The sequence below is a fragment of the Ambystoma mexicanum genome, chromosome 7p (genome assembly GCF_040938575.1).
Source record: "Ambystoma mexicanum isolate Mex_15411 chromosome 7p, UKY_AmexF1_1, whole genome shotgun sequence".
Lineage (NCBI taxonomy): Eukaryota > Metazoa > Chordata > Amphibia > Caudata > Ambystomatidae > Ambystoma > Ambystoma mexicanum.
The window spans coordinates 202,091,176-202,110,760 of record NC_090939.1 but is presented as its reverse complement, the minus strand read 5'-3'; the positions used below and the strand labels follow the sequence as shown (position 1 = coordinate 202,110,760).

Sequence of the window (19,585 nt, the reverse complement as noted above, 5' to 3'; positions counted from 1 at the left end):
CCTGGTTCCATTGATAGGATTTCTTAGAGCTGGTCAAAGCCGTCAACGGCGCTGATATAGAAGAAAAAGAACGGATGAAGCGCCTATAGAAGTTCGAGAACCCCAGAAAGGATTGCAAGGCTTTAATCGACGTAGGAACAGGCCAATCCAATACAGCCCTGACTTTAGAGCGACTCATTCTTATACCCCTACTAGTCAGGTCGTAACCAAGAAACTCCACTTCAGTGGAGTTGAAGACACATTTTTCAGCTTTGACAAATAGGTGGTTTTCCCTCAACCGTTGCAAGACAATTTGCACGTGCCTCGTGTGCTCCTCACTGGAGGGTGAATATATGAGGATATCGTCCAAATATACTACAACAAACTGATCCAAACAGTCATGGAAAATATCATTCATGAATGCTTGGAAGGTGGCCGGGGCATTACAGAGACCAAACGGCATCACCAGATATTCATACAGTCCGTAGCGTGTTTTGAATGCGGTCTTCCACTCGTCCCCTTTTCGCATTCGAACGAGATTATATGCACCCCTAAGATCCAGCTTGGTAAAGACTACAGAAGAACCGAGCTGATCTAAGAGCACTGAAATGAGCAGGAGGGGATATTGATTTTTTACCGTCACCGCGTTTAATGACCGATAATCAATACAGGGGCGGAGGTCGCCCTCCTTTTTTGGAACGAAAAAGAGCGGAGAAGCCGCAGGGGACCTGGAAGGTCTAATGAACCCAGTGGCCAATGCCTTGTCAATATACTCCTTTAATACTTTATCTTCTGGAACCGTGAGGGAATAGACCCTACCCGCCGGGACCTTAGCACCTGGCAGTAAATCGATTGGGCAGTCGTAAGGCCTATGAGGTGGCAACTGGTCTGCCCCTCCCTTGTCAAACACATCACAGAAAGACTTGTATTCAGGAGGGGTTTCGGGAGATTTAGTGATGGCTCCAATTATGGACATAGATGCTACCAAGGCTTGACAAGAAGACTCAGAGGACACACTAGTGTCTAGGAAACACTTTTCGTTACACTCAGTGGAAGGAAACTGCACCGTTTTTCTTGTCCAGTCGATGGCTGGATTATGATGTTGCAACCAAGGGATGCCCAAGATGACCTGGAATTGAGGGGCTTTAATGAGATCGAAGGAGATCGACTCAGCATGTCCTTCCCTGGTTTGCATATGAATTAAGGAGGTATTTTGTGTGACTAGGCCAGGGACCAAGGATGTACCGTCCACAGCGTGAACAGCCTCGGGTTGGGCTTTAGAGACAACCGAAACGTTCTTACTTGTGGCGTAATCGTAATCCATATAATTCCCGGTGGCCCCGGAATCAATGATCGCCAATGAAGAAAAGGTACTATCTTCAGTGGTAAATACCACAGGAAGGCTAACAGGAACAGAAACAGCACCATGAGAGTCCAAGGAAAGCACCCCCGGCGTAGGGACCCTGTCTATCGCCGGGTTCTGGCGTTTCCCGGCTTTTTGACAGGTCTCTTAGGGCAATCCTTCAAGAGGTGTTCAGCAGATCCGCAATACATGCATAAATTATGCGTTCTGCGATAATCCCGTTGTGCAGACGTCAAAGGACCTCTTACTGCCCCGATCTGCATAGGTTCTGGAAGCGAGGTAGAGGGAGAAGACTGTTCCACCTGCAGAGTAACAGGGGTTGGTGACTTGCGTTCACCCCTTCTTTCGGTTCTTCTAGCATCTATTTGTAAAACCAGGTCTAATAGTCCGCCAAAAGTGGTTGGAAACACTGGTACTGTGGCCAAAACGTCCTTTAACTCATCTGACAACCCTTTGTAAAACACGGCTGATTTTTTCTCCTCCGGCCAATCAGTTTCAGCTGCCAACTGATTGAATTTAGTAAAGTATGTAAACAAAGAGGATGTACCTTGACGCAGATTGAGGAACTCCAGGTCAGTAGCCTGGGATTTATAGCGGGTGTCAAATACTCTGTTCATGGCCGTGATGAGAGCATCACAGTCATAAAGGACGTAACTGTTAGATTCCAGTAACGGATTAGCCCAAGCGGCTGCGGTACCCCCAAGATGAGAGAGAACAAAAGCTGCCTTCGTTGTAGAATTAGGGAAAGCAGTAGGACGACAGAGAAAATGTCATTTGCACTGGTTGATAAACATGCGATAATGTTTAGGATCCCCAGAGAATCGTTCTGGGGGGGCCAGTGGGAATTGAGTAGCCATAAGCACTGGGGTAGTCGTAAAGCCAGAGGCAGAGGGTATGGGACCGGTTGAACCTGATGCCGTAGCAGCAGATGTATCCACCCCCAGGGTGTGGGGGGTTGGGAAACTCTGCAAATTGTCGATCCTTTGATGGAGAGCACTATGTGCGGTTGTCATATCAGAACGAAGTTCAGATACCAAGCGAACCAAGGTGGTTAAAGGATCAACTTCTTCCATGGCTTCTGTTTCTGTTACTCTCCGAAATGGAGAATACGTAAACAGGGCGGACCTCTATTGCTGGAGAGTTGCTTGAAGGAGCTGCGGTTGGAGCCTGCTACCCAAGCCTCCTCTCTGTGAGGGAATGAGCTCTTTAAACCGATATGACCACCTGCTGAACTGTACAGACAAGGGGACCGATCGATCAAAAAAGCGGGGAGAACAGACCGTCTCAAACCCAGGCTGTAAAGGAAAGGATAACAAGTTAATAATCTGCCAATAATGGAACTGGTTTATTCCCAAGACTATTCCCCTTTAGTAGTACCTGGTTTAATCTCCCCTTAAGCCAAAGGAACCGGAGTAACCTATAAAGTAGAGAGTTCTTAGTATATGGCTAATGTATAATTCTGCAGTATGGAAAAACCAAGACAAACTATACTTTACCCCTGATGGAAATAGGAGTGACGTAAAGAGTCCTGGGAACCAACGAAAGTATAAAATAAAAAATAGGGAGGTTAGTAGGGTAGCTATCCCCGAACGGAACGAGGGTCGCACTGGTTTCGGGATGGTGCACCACAGCAAAGCGTTCAAAAGATGCACTTAGGAATGAAGTCGAATTCCACAGAATAAGGGATTCCAATTAGAGTCTTTCTTACCAGAGAAGTTACTATCTCAGAGTCCAGGAAGCAGGCAGGGGTCTGGTACACAGGCAGTCACGAAACACAGCAGAATCAGTGTCCAAGAGTTCCGGAAAGCAGGCAAGGGGTCTGGTACACAGGCGGTCACGAAACACAGCAGAATCAGTGTCTAAGAGTTCCGGAAAGCAGGCAAGGGGTCTGGTACACGGGTGGTCAGAAAACAGTTCAATCGGAGATTCAGAAGAAGGAGTCCATGTGCAGGCAGGGTCGGTACACAGGAAAAACAAGGACTTCACAATTCAAGATACAGGGAGAGCACTTCGGAAAGTATGCCGGTTGTAACTTTAAACAGAAGCAGCGTTCTGTATGCCGCGGGGGAATAAATAACAACAAGAGGCGTATCGTTTGAAAATGAGGCTCCCCTCTCAACGCCGAGCACTACAACGTAGCAGGTTTACTGGATGCTGTAGTTCGTGTAGAAATTTGCCATGGCAGCTGCCAGCGCGATAAGAAGGGCGCATGCCGGCGCCGTAACCCTTTATGAAGGGCGATCACTTTCCTGTCCCTTATTTTAGTGTTAGCCGGAATGCCCCAATTGTTCTTGCTCATACGAGAGCAACGAGGCAGAACCCTGGAAACATGGCGCGGCCGAGGGCGAAGTGTAACAGACAAGCTCCATAGGCATCATCTTTTTACATTCTCAGTGCAGTGCCACAGATAAATCCTTTGGATTTCTGCTCAGGTTTAAATACCCTCTTTTGGATAACCCAGAGGTAGACCCAGCACACATTATCAACATTAGAATGCTGGAGCAGTTACTTAGTATCACCTTTGTATACCTTCTCATGTAACATTTTTATGTTACCCTCAATTAATTGCTGGTGGCAGTTTACTTTTTCCTACCATTGTGTGTTTTTACCGCGGGCTGCGTTCGCAACTGCAGTATAGCACCCATGGGTGCCCATTTTGTCTAAATGGCCCGGCTTCTTTTTTCACCATTTCTTGTTGGAAAGGTCCTTCTGAGATTTACTCTGCGGGCCAAACCAGGTTTGGTCCCTTTGTTCATTTTGTCTGTGGCAGGATTCACTGGTGAAGCCCGCCTCTGGCTCCAGCATGCCTGGCAGGGCAGGAAGCAAGGGGAGTTCCCAAAACTCCCTGTGCTCAGTCTCCATGGTTTCAGGAATGCACCCAAAGGCGATTGGCCGGCTAGCTGTCCTTGGAGGACAGCCACCCTGCTGTGTGAGTGACAGCTAGGCTGCGAATGAAACGACTTACATAAAAGGCCAGGTCTTTTGCAAGGAATGCAGAGTCAACCAGTGGACGAAGGAACCGAAGACGAAACTGAAGAAGCAGCTTGCTGTAACCTCCTGGACCGTTGGTTTGCCCGGTGAAGCCCTGCTGCATTGCTCAAGCTCTGAATTTCTAATCGACTAGAGAAGCCCTGCAAGGTCAACTTCTCCCCTTAGGTTGGTGGGACCAATCAGCCCCAAGGCTAACTCGACTGGAACCCCTCTCTCTGCTGGCTGTACTATCATTGATTGCTGCTGCAGGAACCGAGTGCCAGGGGACAAGAACACCAGTACGGAGTTCATCACCTTTAAGCTGGATCCGAGCTCTGGGAAGATCCTCCGGACTCCCTCGAAGCAGGGCTGACCAAGCCTGAGCCACCTCAACAGAGTGCTGGACCCCAGAAGCAAGGAAAGTGCACAAGGTGTCCAAGAACCACAGTGGTGCTATTTGCAAGTAGCAAAAACCGCGAAGTGTTGCTGATCTGAATTGTGCCCATTGCTGCCGCCAATCTTTAAACCGTAGGGCAGGAGTCGCCAGACGTCCTCCCTCTTGTCCCCACGACTGAGGCCCAGGAACAACAGGATCTGTAGGAACTACAACAGGAACAGAAGCCAGCTGGACCTTTTTCTTCAGACTCAAGGTACTGTGAACTAAGGGGTACTTACCTCTTTTTGTGTAGCTTGCTTCTCAGTTGAAACTTGCATTGACTGCCCTTTGTACAGTTGCTTGCAGCTTTGGCCTTCACTAGCCTCCCAGCTTGTAGCCCAACAGTGATTTCGTTTACAACAAAATTCTTGTTAACATTGTGCAAGACTTTTGTGCTAATCTTCAAGAAGTGCCTCAGCTCCCCTAGACTTCGCTCAATTGACATTGGCTGTCCTGGCTCCCTGAAAATTCTTGACTTTGTGTTTAAGTGTCCCTCCAAAAAGTCATACATATCTTACATATATTACTTGTATAGCTGGGAAAGGGTTAACCTACATGGCATTGGGGGATTCTGAAGTGCTTACCTGTTGAGAAACTTGTTAACCATGGTTTCCTTCCCTAACCTTTTCCTTTTTGCCACAACTTTAGTATTACCATTTGAGTGTGAAGAGTGATATGTTAATGACCACAGTGTCCTAACTATTAAAGTCACCTCAGGGTGTAGGAATATCTGTGTGCCATCCCAAAAGGGTACCTACCTACTTTATTGAAATGAAGGAGTGTATTTTTAAGTGTATTTTAAGTGTTGCATATTGCACCCTTCTAAAGAAGGCTTATTTTAAAACTGACTGTTCAATTAATAAATAATAATTTTATCAGGAAACCTTGAGTATAAGTGTTATTTGAATACCTGTCACTATGAAACTATGTTGCAACCCTACAGCTCACATTGACCCCTCTTGTGAAAAGCCTGGCTGCTCAGACACTACCAAGTTGTGTAGTACAGGCCTATACCAAAGGTTGCGTTACCTACGGCCAAGAGGACAATGCTGGTGTAGTCTCCCACAGGGTTACTACATACAATCTTGCCTAATACAATACATTGGACATGTTCCACCAATATGGTCAGGCAGTGTCAGGTACTTGATATTCAAAACACCTGTTACCTATTAGCTAGCCCCATATGGTTAAAAGGTGGGACACAGACACACTAAGCAAGGCGATGCATGAGAAGGAGCGACAGGCCGAAGGACTGAACCGAGGTACAGAGTAACCTTGGACACCCTGGCAAGAGATGGTTACCTTTGAAGTACCTTGAAGGTTGTGCAAGGAAGTCGCGCTGGAGATTAGAAACAAACCTCTTGTGTTTCAAGGATACCTCATGGGTGAACGGCAGAGTTGGGGAGTTGCCGCGGCAGTAGTGTTATTAGCCTTGACTTCAGGATCAAAGCCTCGAAAGACGAAAATGAATTGAAGCCGGTGAGCTGATGAGAGCAATGAAAGTCCAGTCTGTGTTAAATGAAACTTGATGGCAACAATATCCGACAAATTAAGGTTGCGCGTTGTTAGGGAGAATTCTCTCTTCAGGCTGAATTTCCTAACCTAGTGAGTCCCCCCAGCAGCTTTGCTGGATTTCTGGAGTTTGTTTTTTTCCTCCTGCCAAGAGCGAGACTCTTTTGCTTCCACTCTTGGACATGATCAATGGTATTCCTTTGACTGGTAATGTGTTTTATGGGTTATGGGGTCCTTTACTCCATAGGGTCTCATGTGTTTTTCCTATGTGTGTTACACAGCACCCTCCGTGCAGTAACACAGGGGTGTCGTAGTGACACCCCACCATAGACTCCATACCCTGGGACTGACTGTCTCCCAGGGCATGTAAAGTCACCATTGGCTTTACTAGTCCCAAATTATTAACAGAAACCAGTACAAACCATCATATTGTGGACGTACTGGTCGGGGCAATTCGATTGCCCCGGGGTCTGTTAGTCGAGGGGGCACGTCTCCGTCCCCCCTGATCGAGTTTTGGCTGGTGGCAGTGGAAACTACTTTTTATATTCGACCGCAAATATTTTCCTATGGAATTTTCCCATTGTTCGAGACCACCAACTTTAATTATTTAATTCTCATAGCCTCGAACATACCGCCGGTTTATTTAATTAATATTAATTCTCCGGTTGGTATTTTTTGCCAAGACTCGATTCCAAAATGGCGTGTGTGTTCTCTTCTGTGACTCCAACCCAAGTCGAGCCCTTTGTTCCACTTTTTTGGCGGGCTTCTCCACAGAAGCCTCCAAAAGTGGTGCCACTCTGTCCTGCCAAGAGTGAGACTCTTTTCCTCCCACTCTTGGACATGATTAATGGTATATCTTTGACTGGTAAAGTGTTTTATGGGCTATGGGCTCCTTTACTCCATAGGGTCTCATGTGTTTTTCACAGGGGGTGTGGGAGGGGGTTTAGGCACCCTGGACCGAGTTACCTTGGTAACTCAGGTCGCACTCTTGTGTGATTGGCCCAAGTAGCATGTTTGAGTGACAGCTAGGCTGAGTGAATGGTGGTTTTCTGCATAAAAGCAGGGCTTTGGGGACTGGAACTTCAGACGACAGCACCAGTGGAGCCCTGCAGAACCGACTCACCACTTCCTGACGACAGAGAAGATCTCCCCGGCTGGAGAGGCTTCTTCCCCTGACTGGTGGGCACAACCAGTTTTCCTTTCTTTCTTCGCACCCCAGCCCGGTTTGTGGTCAAACTGCCCATGCTAAGCACCCCGACAGCCGGATAGCCACTCATCATTGACCCGCAAATCACCGGACCGCTCCTTGTACCTGAGAAACTCTGCGACTGGTTTCTTCCCTGGCAGTGCAACGGACTCCTGTCTTCCTCCACGACGAGATCCTCTCTTCCCCCGGACGAAGCACCGACTTGCACCCGCTGCCAGGAACAACTGCCCCCGCTGGAGCGTTCTCACCACTTTAAGGTATTTCCGCCAGGCCTCCCTTTCTAAAGATTGCTACAAGGTAATAACTCCTTAACCTTCTGGACTGGGCTGGCCGCCTTGACCCTCTAACTGGTCCCTTTCTGTGATCCTCTGAAAATGGATCCGGCCTCTTGAACTCTAACTTCACGGTTTTACCTTGCCTTCTTCTCTTGTAGTGATCTTGAAAAAGTGTTGGGATCTGTTTCAATGTGTTCTCTGCTTTTCTCTCCCTTTTTAAAACCCTTTTTAAAACGAACTATTAAAGTGTCATCTACGTAAAGCGCGCACCGCTGTCTGAAAATAAGTGGGGCTTTACTTAAGACTTGTCTAATATTCTTTTAAGGGAGTGTATATCTTTTAGTGACCGTGTTTTTGAATTGCTTAATATTAGTGCCTGTGTGTTTTTCTAGATGTGGTTTTAAATAAATAATTATATCTCTTTTACACCAAGCCCTGGTCAGTGTTTACTTGTTCTATTGTGTGCTCTTAACCTACTGCGACTACTATGTATACTGCCTAACTCTTCTGGAGGGAAGTCTGACTGCTCAGCCACAGCTACCAAGTGAATCTGTGTGGTACAGACTGCTACCAAGTGGGTTTACTGCCAAACACCTGTAGTCCTAAATCTTTTGCAGTGGTCCCAGAGGTAACTGCACAGGTTTCTCCCTAACACGCGTATGCCGATAAGACACGAGAGAAAGCAAAGCATTGTAAAGGACTGTAAATTAAAGAAACAAAGCAACAGGGTGGTCCGGTGAAAAAAAGTTTGCCTAACAAAGTGTCTGAAATCTCTGATGCCGAAGAGAAAGAAACCGAGATGCAAGATTTTAACTGTTAGGTTTGATCCCGGCAGAGGGAAACCTGGATGCAAGAGATATCTATGGAATTTGAAATAAGTACTGTGCTCGAAACTACATTTACCAAGAGGTCTTGGTGAGGGAGAGAAAAAGTAACATTCTGTAACGCTCACCTGATTCCCACGGAGGCGCAGATCTGGCTTCGAGTGCTGATGCTTCTTCAATGGTGAAGCGCAGGACTCTGAAGATGGACAGGAAGGGCCCCTCTACTCTGGCTTCTCTGGCTCGCAGGAATATTCCCCTGTGCGTGAAAAGGGAGTATTACCTACTGACTTATGCTCAAGCCTCCCACTCTCTTCCAACCCTCCACGATACCCTTCCACGATTCCCCGTGAAGTCTCACCTTAGGGTCAGGAAGGATGAGCTCTCCATCTTGCTTCTGATGCAGGGGCGCGTTGAAACCCAGTTACTTCACTGGATTGAGGATTGATGGGAGTTCAGGTAAGCTTGACTATTCAGGTAAGGCGCTGTAAAAGTTTTGCTGCAAGTTCAAAAGTCCAAGCTTAAAAATAATGTTCATTGTCTTGTTGCAGCAAGCGCTAATGCTTATGTCTTTTTCCCCTTAGGAGCCGGGGTTCGGAATGCCGGAGATATGGCGCCGACCCGAAGTGAAACGTGCAGTTCCAGTAAATGACAGCTAAGTTCTGGATGAGCGCTCGGGTAATGTCTTTGCATTCGCTCATTCAATGTCTTTGTCTTTTTTCCCCATAGGGGCCGGGGTCCGGAAAATGCCTGGAAGCGGCAAGACCCGAAATGAAATGGGAATGACGCAACAGGTAAGTCTTAGAAGGAAACTGAGCTTTTCCTATTCCTTTCCTTCTCTCACCTTGTTCTTGTCTTTTTCTCTCTAGGCTCTGGGAAGTGGCTGTGGATCCGGATGATCGCTGCTGAAGATGGAGGCGTCCAGGATAGGCGAGAGAAATGCAGCGATCGTAGCGAAATGCTTTTAAAAATGATGTCTTCCTTTTCAGGATCGTCGGTGTGATGTCTCAGTGGTGCTGATTTAGCAGGTAAGGTCTTTTGTCTCCCTTTGCAGGTGACCCAGGATACTGACAGGCGTGGCTGAGGTCCAGATGCAGGAGCTGACACGGTGAGCGTCCAGCTGCGAGGAGCAGAACAACGCGAAGCGTGAGTTGCTGATCGGGTGTGGTTTAAATAGCTTTGGAAGAAGTCCCAAGTGTGTATCCTTCCACCGATCAGGTATGTATCCTTCCCCGACCACACCCGGGTGGAAAGTAGTCCCACAGGTAAAGTAGTTCCATTCAGGCCTCAAGAGGGCCTGGATGTAGCAGCATGGTCTGCATCAGGTAAGTGCACATTAAAACACTTGAACACATGTCTAGCTTTATGAGCCTGGCGCCTAAGGCGCCAGGACAGGGGTCTAACATGAGCCTGGCGCCTAAGGCGCCAGGACTGCGTCCAAAGGGCCCCAGCTTGGGCCCGCTGGCACTCCCCTGGGGGAAATGATGCCTGCCTCTGGGGTTGCTGGGTCGGACCTGGCTCCTTGGTGGTAGGCATTATGACACATTTGAGGTAAGAAGGTCAAAGTGGTCATGCCGAGGTAAGGGCAAAAGCCTTGCAGTTTTGAAAGTCTTAAACAGCGGAAGAAAAGTGAAAGGAGATTTAAGCCCGACGGAGGGAAGCCTATGAAGGTGTGATTGACGTTTGGGGAAGGTTTGAGCCCGGCGGAGGGAAACCTTTACTGAATTGTGGTAACCAGAAGGAAATTTACTTTTTTGAACTGTATTATAAGCTAAAGGTGACCTGGGCTGGAGTGAGAGAAAGCCGAGTGGTCCAGGGGTTAAACTAGTGACTTTTGTCGTGGAAGGCCAAGTTGGCCCTGGTCCACGAAACAAACTGCATCCTTGTGTCCGAAGCCAGAGTGTGTCGCAAGGTCCAAGTGTGCCACCTTACCCCATGCTACAAAATGTGGGGAAGGGAGTTTACTCGGCCATACTGACATTTCTTTCAAACACTGATTTTCCTTTTTGCATTACACATTCCCTTTACACATTTATTGTATTAGAAAGAAGGCAGGCATTAGGTTCATTAGTATAGGCCATTTTATTTGACTAAGGACTGACTAGGACTGTATTTGCTTTTTGTTTGATGGTCGAGAATACTCCCATCTTTAAACCTTCAGTAAAGGTTTTGGAACTTGCAGCACTTGTGTCAGTGTCTACTTGTGATACCATGCCTCACTCACAAATCACTCTTATAAAATGATGCTGCACCATTATGCCTGGTCCCAAGTCCTCAGGGTTTGCAACTCCAAGATGTCCATCACCGAGCCCCTCAATGTTTGTGTTTCAGGATGGACCATGATGTAGAGCAATGTAGTACTATCAACCGGATTGCTCTACATTATTATGGTATTTATGCGTGGCATAAGATTACATTGAGGTGTTGCTGTCCACGGGGAGACCTTCTACTAGGTCTGTTTATGCATGCAGAGGCAACAAAGATTGGTGCAGGACGGAGGATAGCTTATCGTGTCCTCTGGTTTCTGGATTTTGTTGTCCCCGACAGGGCTGGGGCTACAGGTTAGTATTGTCAAGGTTTTTTTGTTTTTCACAGCTCATTTGGTTGGCCAGTATTTGTTGGGCTTGACAAATAGGTGTCCACTAACAGTTAATGGTTTCATCTTGGGACATCAATCTGGTTCTTTCTTTTCTTATGGGTTCCCCTTTCGAGCTCATACATTAATGTCCTCTTAGACTCCTCACTCTTAAAAGTATATTTTTGATGGCTACAATGTCTACTAGACTTATTAGTGAGATGCAAGCTATTTCATGTAAGCCCCCATTTTGAGTCAGGCCTTATTTACTGAAGGTTATTTTTGACTTCCATGTTAACTAAAAGATTTATCATGTATTTCCTCCCACTTCACCCATTTAAGAAGGAGGAAAAGGTTTGATACCAAAATGGCTTTGAGTTTCTATGTGGCTAAGACCCCTTTCGTCAAGGGCGATCAGCTTTATGCACCCCTCTCGGGTGGGCAGGAGGTAGTGACCTAATAGGAGGTTCTTGGTAGGTACCGGGGTCCTGATGGGTGAATCCGAGCAAATGTTCCGAGGAGCAGTTTCGGGTCTGCCTCGCCGAGTCGTCACGAAACGGTGAACTATCGACTGATAGATCAATGTCACAAACCAGATTTGCTACACAGAGATTATCAGTTCTAAACTAAAGACGCTTACCCCGTGACCGATTGCAATCAATACATACGCCTTGAGAAAGACCGAGGAGGGTCGAAACAAGTTTTGGTTGTAACTTTCAATAAAATACCTGTTATGAACACAACTTGTACCCAGGGCTAATCCTTTGACCACATAAACTAACCCTACGCTCATGTGCATCAAACCCAGGCCATTGTGAATAAGGTTCTACACCCAGTTTCACTGGGATAATCCAGGCACGGAAGGGCACCGTCTCGAACCCCATCCCAGGCAGCAGGGTACCTACACTAGTTCTATTTTTCATCAGCGCAGTGGCCTACACATTCTAGTGCCCCAATCCTTGGTAGCCACTGGCCACAACATCTGCCCAAGAGCAGACATTCAGTCGCCGGGATATGAACTGCAACCATACTGTCCCAGCCCCCACATGCAGGCCCGCACAAAAACAGCCCCTTTGTCTGTGAAAAGCAGCAGCTTGCCCTGGGAAAGGGCATTCTATGTATGGCATTTCCAGACCGGAGAAAGCAGGCGACCAAAGAACACTATGGTCAAAGGACAAGCAGAAACCTTGTAGCATGGCCATCTTAGGGAGATAGACGGCCCTGGTAGCCATTTGCAATAAATGCAATAGATCACTAGTAATACGTTACAAAGACAGTAGAAAAATAACTACTGACACCAGCTCATGCTCGGAACATTGTAAAAGTAAATCAAAAAGATGTTACAGAAAAAGGCTACAAAGTATCGTAACTGCACTTCACTTTATTTTACAGTAATGCAAGCAATTGTAACAATACAAGACCCCTGAGATACCAAACGGATTTACTGTTACCACCACTTGGTCCAGCGGAATTGCGGCCGGATTGTGTGGTAGTATGTCGGTGTTAGTCCTCAATTATGGAGTCCATGGGGATTTTGGCAGGATTACCACCAGCGGTAATTCTGCCAAAAGGGCTGTCTTTTGGCAGTAAGGAGGCGGAAATACCTCTGGCGTTTTGGTGAAGGTTTTTTCTCCACCATACGTCAAGTCCCATAGTTACCACTTCATTACCGCAGTTTTTGCCCACACCGCCAAGCTCATAATGAGGCCCATAGTCTCTCAGTAGTCTAATGGACTGATCAGCTCCCCCATGAGAATGAACAAAAGGGCAAGGGAAGTATAGCAGGTGGCTTTACGTACTTCCAAAAAGACAGGCCAGAGTTCAAAACACAGCAAAAACAAAGTGTGTCCATAGAAGACTATGGGAGGAAAGCAGCAAAAGAAGAAAATCTTTCCCAACATCTCCCTGAAACAAGAGGTTTCCTGAATGGCAAACATAGTTAAACTGCACTCTACACATGATGTTTGTGGAGAATTATTACTTCAACAAACTTTTTAAACTGTAAAAAAAGAAATGCATGATTCTAGATACACGACGCAACATTGCTTTCAAACATTAATCAAAAGGTCAAATTACAAAAGGGACCAGATGGCTAAAGTTTGTATCATTATTGTACGGTTCTAAAATTGAAATAAAATATCACTTTCTACAAAATATTCCTCTACTAATATTTAGTAACATACCTGTCACCAGTGTTCGAAAATTGAATGCTGTCAACCTTGTCCTGTGGAAATAAATATGTACAAAGTTTAAGATCTAAAGATGGAATCCTTATTTAAGAAACCAAGTTAATTCAATACAATTATTTTGATATAAAATGTTACTCACCGTAGGGACTACAATACTCCTAGTCCTAAATCCCCCTTCCTCCATCCTGTATGGGCATCATTGTACAGGGACCGGACCGGAACCTATTGGCAGCAAAAATATAAGCTCCCCCTTTAAATTTAGTTGCAGTGCACAGGGGTATGAACTCTGGCATGTCCACGCCCACTGGCCATGCCCTCCGGTGCCACACCTCATGCCCCTTTTTCACGCTGGACGCTACACCTGGCTTTATACATGAACATAAGGGGAATGGAAGGTAGGCTGGTCGTATGGAGGAAAGATGATTTAGGACTAGGAGTATTGTAGCGACTACAGGGAGTACCTTTTTATTGCTCATATGTCCCATACCCTTTCCTCCATCCTGTATGGGCGATTCCACCATACTCACTGACTGGGAAGAGCCACTGTGTAGTTAATGAGCTGCAAACATTCTTTAGAACCGCTTTCCCAAAAGCTGCATCTGATCTGGAGCTGTTAGCTAACGGGTCGTACTTGCAAAAGTACGACCCATACTGCACATGTGGAAGTTCTGCTGATATTCCATGAAGCATGTCTTTGGAAAGCTACAGCAGACCCCTGTGCCCGAAATGGATGAGCGTGAATCCCTTTAGGGACTTCCTTCATTTGCGCTCTATACGTTTCTATAATGGAAGCCGCCATCCATCTGGCTATTGCGGCTTTCAAAGCCTGTAATCCTGGATAGGCACCACCAAAATGTAACAAAGAGCTTCTGACTTCCTGAATGGCATTGTACCGAGGTCTAGAGTGCAGTGATTTTTCCGCATCGGACAGAGGATTAGGAAAAATTGCTAGAAGACATCTCTCGATTCATGTGAAAAGGTGAACATTTTAGGTAGGAACGTAGGATGGGTCCTGCGGGCCTGTTAAACACTGAAGGGCTCTGATGCGGAAAGCGCCTGAATCTCACTTACTCTACGAGTTGAAGTTAATGCTAATAACAAGACTGCTTTATCTCCACCGAAGCCATGGGATCAAAGGGTTTATGTGCTAAAGCGGTTGGGCCCACATTTAGATCCCATACTGGGTGAGGTCCATGCATAAGAGGAAACATCCTTGAGAGACCTTTTAAGTGACTTAACAAACGGATTGGCTGCCAAGAATATGGCGCTGTACAAGTCAATAGCCGACAGATATGTGCGACAGGAGTCTACTTGAATGCCTGACTGAGCCAGAGGCGCTGAAAACGATAACACATTTAGGGGGCACTTGTGGGTCATACCCTTATCCTCGTTCCAGAAACAGAACGTTGCCTATTTGCTTCTGTACTATGTTGGAGTGGCTTCCTTCCTTGCAGATTATGATATGTACATTACAGGGAATATGTGTAAACAACCTAGTTTTAGTTGATTAGGAGCCAAGCCCCCAGGACTAGGCCCTCCGTTTGTGGGTGAAGCACTGTCCCCGGATGTGACAGAAAGCTGTGGAAGTGAACAGGGAACTTGCGGGGGCCCCGACTTGCCAGCTGTAGTAGGCAAGAGAACAATACCGGAGGCGGCTAAAGGAGAGCTATTGGAATCCTTTTTCATCCGACTGATGCCCTGAATTTGCGAAAACACCCTATGCAGAAGGGGAGTTGGAGAAAATGCATAGTAGTACAGGTTATCCCACCTGATCTGAAACGCATCATCCTTCCCCCCCCCCCCCCCCCAAGGAATTGGGTCCCTGCCCCTCCTATGATGAAAATGGAGAAAAGACTTACTGTAATGATCTTTCTGTGGATTCTTCACACACAGATTCCTCAACTTGATAGATATCCATCATCCAGCTCAGCTGTTCGGAAACATTTTCGACAGGGGGCATAGTGGACCTCGACTTGGCCGTCTAACCGCCTTGCTCAGTGCTTGACCGTCTGCTCCGGAAGTGACGTCAGGTGTCGTCGATATAAAAAAATCACTACGCCCCATGCTTGAACGCTGCAGGATACATCTGAAAGGGTGATCCCATATAATTAGATTCAAAATGTTTTAATTTTCTTAGAACAATGAGTGAAAACGGACACCCCAGAACCATCACCAACGTCTTTCTCACTGTGGGATCGGCTCATAGGGCCGATGAGGAATCTGCGGGAGAACAATCCATAGAAAAATCATTACAGTAAGTAATTTCTCCTTCAATGAATTGCTCTTCTCCCACAGATTCCTCATCTTGATAGACTTCCCAAGCAGTTAGGCTAAAGGAGGAGGGCAGAAAGTATTAAACAAGTCGATTCTGCAGAACTGCCCTACCAAAGCGTGGATCCGCCCCACGGGCAACATCCAAAACATAATGCTTGGTGAACGTATGCAAAGAAGACCATTCGGCCGCATGGCAAATGTACCCAACAGGAACACCCCTGTATAGGGCTGTGGAAGCTGGATGAATGCACTCTGATCCCAGGTGTGAGTTCTTTGCCTGCCAACATTCAGATATACATAAAATAATCCACTGTGAAAGGGTTTGTTTTGTTATGGCGAGACCCTTGCGAGATAGAGAATGAGCTACCAACAACTGGTCCGTCTTCCGGAACTCGGATGTATGGGCAATGTAAAAGCTCAAGGCTCTTTTTGGGTCAAGACAGTGAAAATGCTCCTCCTCTTTCGAAGGGTATGGAGGGGGTAAAACCCAGATAAATCAATAGACTGAACGGTGGAATTCATAAACAACCTTTGGACGGAAGCCAGGCCTGCCAGAGAAAAGTTCCCTCTGAAAAAACACAAAAATGGCGGTTTGCATCATACGCCCTGCAGTTTGTTAACTCCCCTGGCTGATGTGATTTCAACCAAGAACGCGGTTTTAAGGGATAACGGCCTCAAAGAACAGGAATGCATAGGCTCAAACGGAGCCGCCATCAAAAAGGTCAACTCCAGATTAAGGTCCCAATCTGGAAAAACAAAAGGGGTTTGCGGAAAGTTATTAAGAAGGCCCTTCAGGAATTGGCCCATGACTGGAATAACGAAGTAAGAGCCCTGATCTGGGGACCTCTTGAACACAGACAAGGCCGCCAAATACCCTTTGACTGTGGTAAGCTGAAGGCCTGCTGAGGCCAGTAAAGAAGGAACTCCATCACTGTAGTGGTGGGGCAAGAGATGGGGTCAACCTCGCGTTCCATGCACCATGTCTCAAATCTTCTCTACGTGCACACGTACAGAGATCTTGTGGATGGTCTGCAAGCAGCCAGCAACACCTCAAGTACCGCCTCTGAGGGGTCCCAGTCATACCTCATCCTCTGAAAAGACACATGTATGTTGAGGGACTCTGGTCAGGTGGAGTACCCCGACCTTTTGACAGGGTCAGGAGATCCGGGCGCTGAGGCAACCAGTGAGGTGGGCAGATGGTTAGATCCAAGCGATAAGAGTACCACGTTCTCCTCGCCCAGTCTGGGGCGATCAAAATCATGGTTGCTCGAATCTCTTCAACCTCCTGAGAATCCAAGGAATTACAGGAATCAGAGAGAAAGCTTAGTGGAGAGAGAAGGTCCAATCCTCCAGAAAAGCACCCCCCCCCAGTGCACCGTTCGCTGGGAATTCCCTCGAGCAAAACTGTATGCATTTCCTGTTGGACTCAATGGTGAACAGATCCACTGCCGGCATATCACAGAGAGAGAGGACCTCTTCCAGGACTTCCTGACACTTCCCACTCGTGTGAGACCATGCTCTGCCTGCTCAGAGCATCCACCAATCCATTCTCTGTACCCTCCAGATGAATTGCAGAGACCGATATCTTGTTCTCTAGCAACCAGAACCACAGAAGCATTGCACCTGTGGAAAGGGGACTGGAGTGCACACCACCCTGTTTGTTTAGGTAGTGCGTGACCACCATGTTGTCTGTCAGAATGGTCAGAATGAGGACATGCTTCCCCTTAAGAGACGGGGCAAAAGCCCTAAGGGCTAGCCTGATGGTTCACATCTCTAGTCTGTTGATATGCCACTAGGGTTCGGTCGTGGACCAAAGGCCGCTCACCTGCAAGTCCTCGCAGTGAGCACCCCAACCCTTCAATGAAGCATCCTTGACCACCCTAGTCTGAGACAAAGGGGGCCAGAAGGGTTACCCCGCCATAAGGTTGCAGCGGTTGTCCCACCAGTCTAGGACGAGGACCACTTAGTTGGAGACATGGAGAGGATCCGTGAGGGCTCCCAGGTACTGAGACCATTGATCTTGTAGGAGCCACTAGAGGGATCTCATGCGCAGCCTGGCCACTGGCATTAGAAAAACACATGAGGCCAGGAGACGAGGCGGAGGAAGGTTCCAGAACAAATGTAACATCTGCTCTATGCTTTCGGCTCTCTTCGGGTGGGAAAGCTTTCCCTATCCAAGTGTCCAGGACTGCTCCGATGAACTGGAACCTCTGGACTGATGTCACGTGGGACTTCAAGTTCAGGGAGAAGCCCAGCCTGTGCAGTAGCAGACAGTTGTCCTCCAGGTGAAACAAAACCTGCCCCACTGACTTCCCCCAGTCGTCCAGGTAAGGAAATATGTGGACTCCGGATCTCCTGAGGTGCGCTGCGAATACCGCCATGATCTTGGTGAAGACCCTTGGAGTGGAAGCCAACCAAAGGGCAGCACTTTGAACTGATAGTGCTTGTCCACTTTGAGGAACCGTAGGAACTTCCTGTGCTTTTGATCTATCGGCACATGGAAATAGGCGTCCTGTAGGTCTATTGACATCAGCAAGATCTGAATTAAGAGAGCGCGAAGAATTTCACTCAACCTTGCCATCCAACTTGTCTTTCCTCAGGAACTTGTTGAAGGCCCTGAGGTCCAGAATGGGATGGAGACCTCGTCCCTTCTTGGGCACCAGAAAATACCGGGAATACCAGCCCGATTCTCTGTTCGGGAGATACCTCTTCCACAGCACCCTTTGACAACAGGGCTCTCAGTTCTTCCTGGAGCTCGCTCCTGTCCCGGTTGGATTAGAGGAGATGGAGTTCTGCTTGTTGCCTTTTGAAGAAGGGCTAACAATAACCCCACCAAATTGTATGCAGGGCCCAGGCATCGGAGATAATCTCCTGCCACTGGGGCCAATGCCCAGCCAACTGTCCACCAACCGTTAAGTCGTGGGAGGGGAAATCAAAGCGGCTTAGAGGGCGTGGCTGCACCTGCCGCTGTCTGTTGGCCTCTAGAAGCTCCTCTGTCCCTGCTGGGACAAGAGAAACGCCTCTGCCTCTGCCCCTGCCCGGCTTGCGGGAGCTGAGCTTTTCTGCCATAGGGCACATAGCGCCTATTGCCTCTGCCCTTCGAGGCAAAGCTGAAAGCAGGTTCGGCCGACTTAGCAGCTAGGCCCAATGACTTCGCGGCAATTTTAGACTCCTTGAATTTTTCTATGGAGTCAAACCGCCGTTTGTCCAAAAAGCATCTCCCCCTCAAAAGGCATGATCAGTAGGCAGTTTTTAACATTAGGGGAAACCCCAGGAGGTTTTCAAATAGGATTGCCTCCTCATAATTACCGCCGACCCCACAGAGCAGCCAATGCAGTTCACAACGTCCAGGCCAGTCTGCAATGACTGCTTGGCTACCTCCTTCCCATCCTCCACCAGCTGTATATATTTGTCCCACATAACACCCTCAGGGACGTATTCTGCTGCATATTCCACAGCTTTCCACAAACCGTAGGAATATTTTGCGAACCCGCAAGCCACATTTGTGTCCTTGAGAGCCATGCTGCCAGAAGGTAACACTTTCTTGGCCAAAGCATCCAACTTCTTTCCCTCCCTATCCGGAGGAAGATCTGACGTGGATCTGGTGGATATCGTGGCAGCTTGCACTACAAGTCCTTCTAGAGAAGGGTGTGTAGAGAGGAAAGAAGGGTCCCCTCTTGCCAGCCTACACTTCCCAGTGAAATTGGAATTCACAAGGGAATACGTGCAAGTGCGTTGCCATAAGGATGCTAAGGGGTCTATAGCCTGACTGAAAAGCATGTTAAAGTCAACTGCCAGACCTTCATCAAGGATGTCCGTCAGGTCATACCCCTGAAGGGGTGTGGTGAATGACTTCGGCCCAAGGGTGTCCACAACCCTCTCTACCAATGTCCTACACTTAACATTAGTATGAGTGTAGGGTTGGTTTTGCTGCATAGCAAGGTCTGGGGATGTGTGTAGACCACTGACATCTTGCAGCCCTTG

At 47.5% G+C, this 19,585-nt stretch overlaps 1 protein-coding gene across 3 annotated transcripts in view; it reads right to left on the bottom strand.

Moving 5' to 3' along the window:
* BRWD1 (bromodomain and WD repeat domain containing 1) overlaps positions 1–19,585 on the bottom strand; it is a 3,236,587-nt gene that overhangs the window by 2,801,152 nt on the left and 415,850 nt on the right. For all 3 annotated transcript variants that reach the window (XM_069636064.1, XM_069636066.1, XM_069636065.1), the window contains exon 12: positions 13,322–13,362. In XM_069636064.1, coding sequence (XP_069492165.1) covers positions 13,322–13,362 — 41 coding nt within the window. The remainder of the gene's footprint in view (positions 1–13,321; positions 13,363–19,585) is intronic.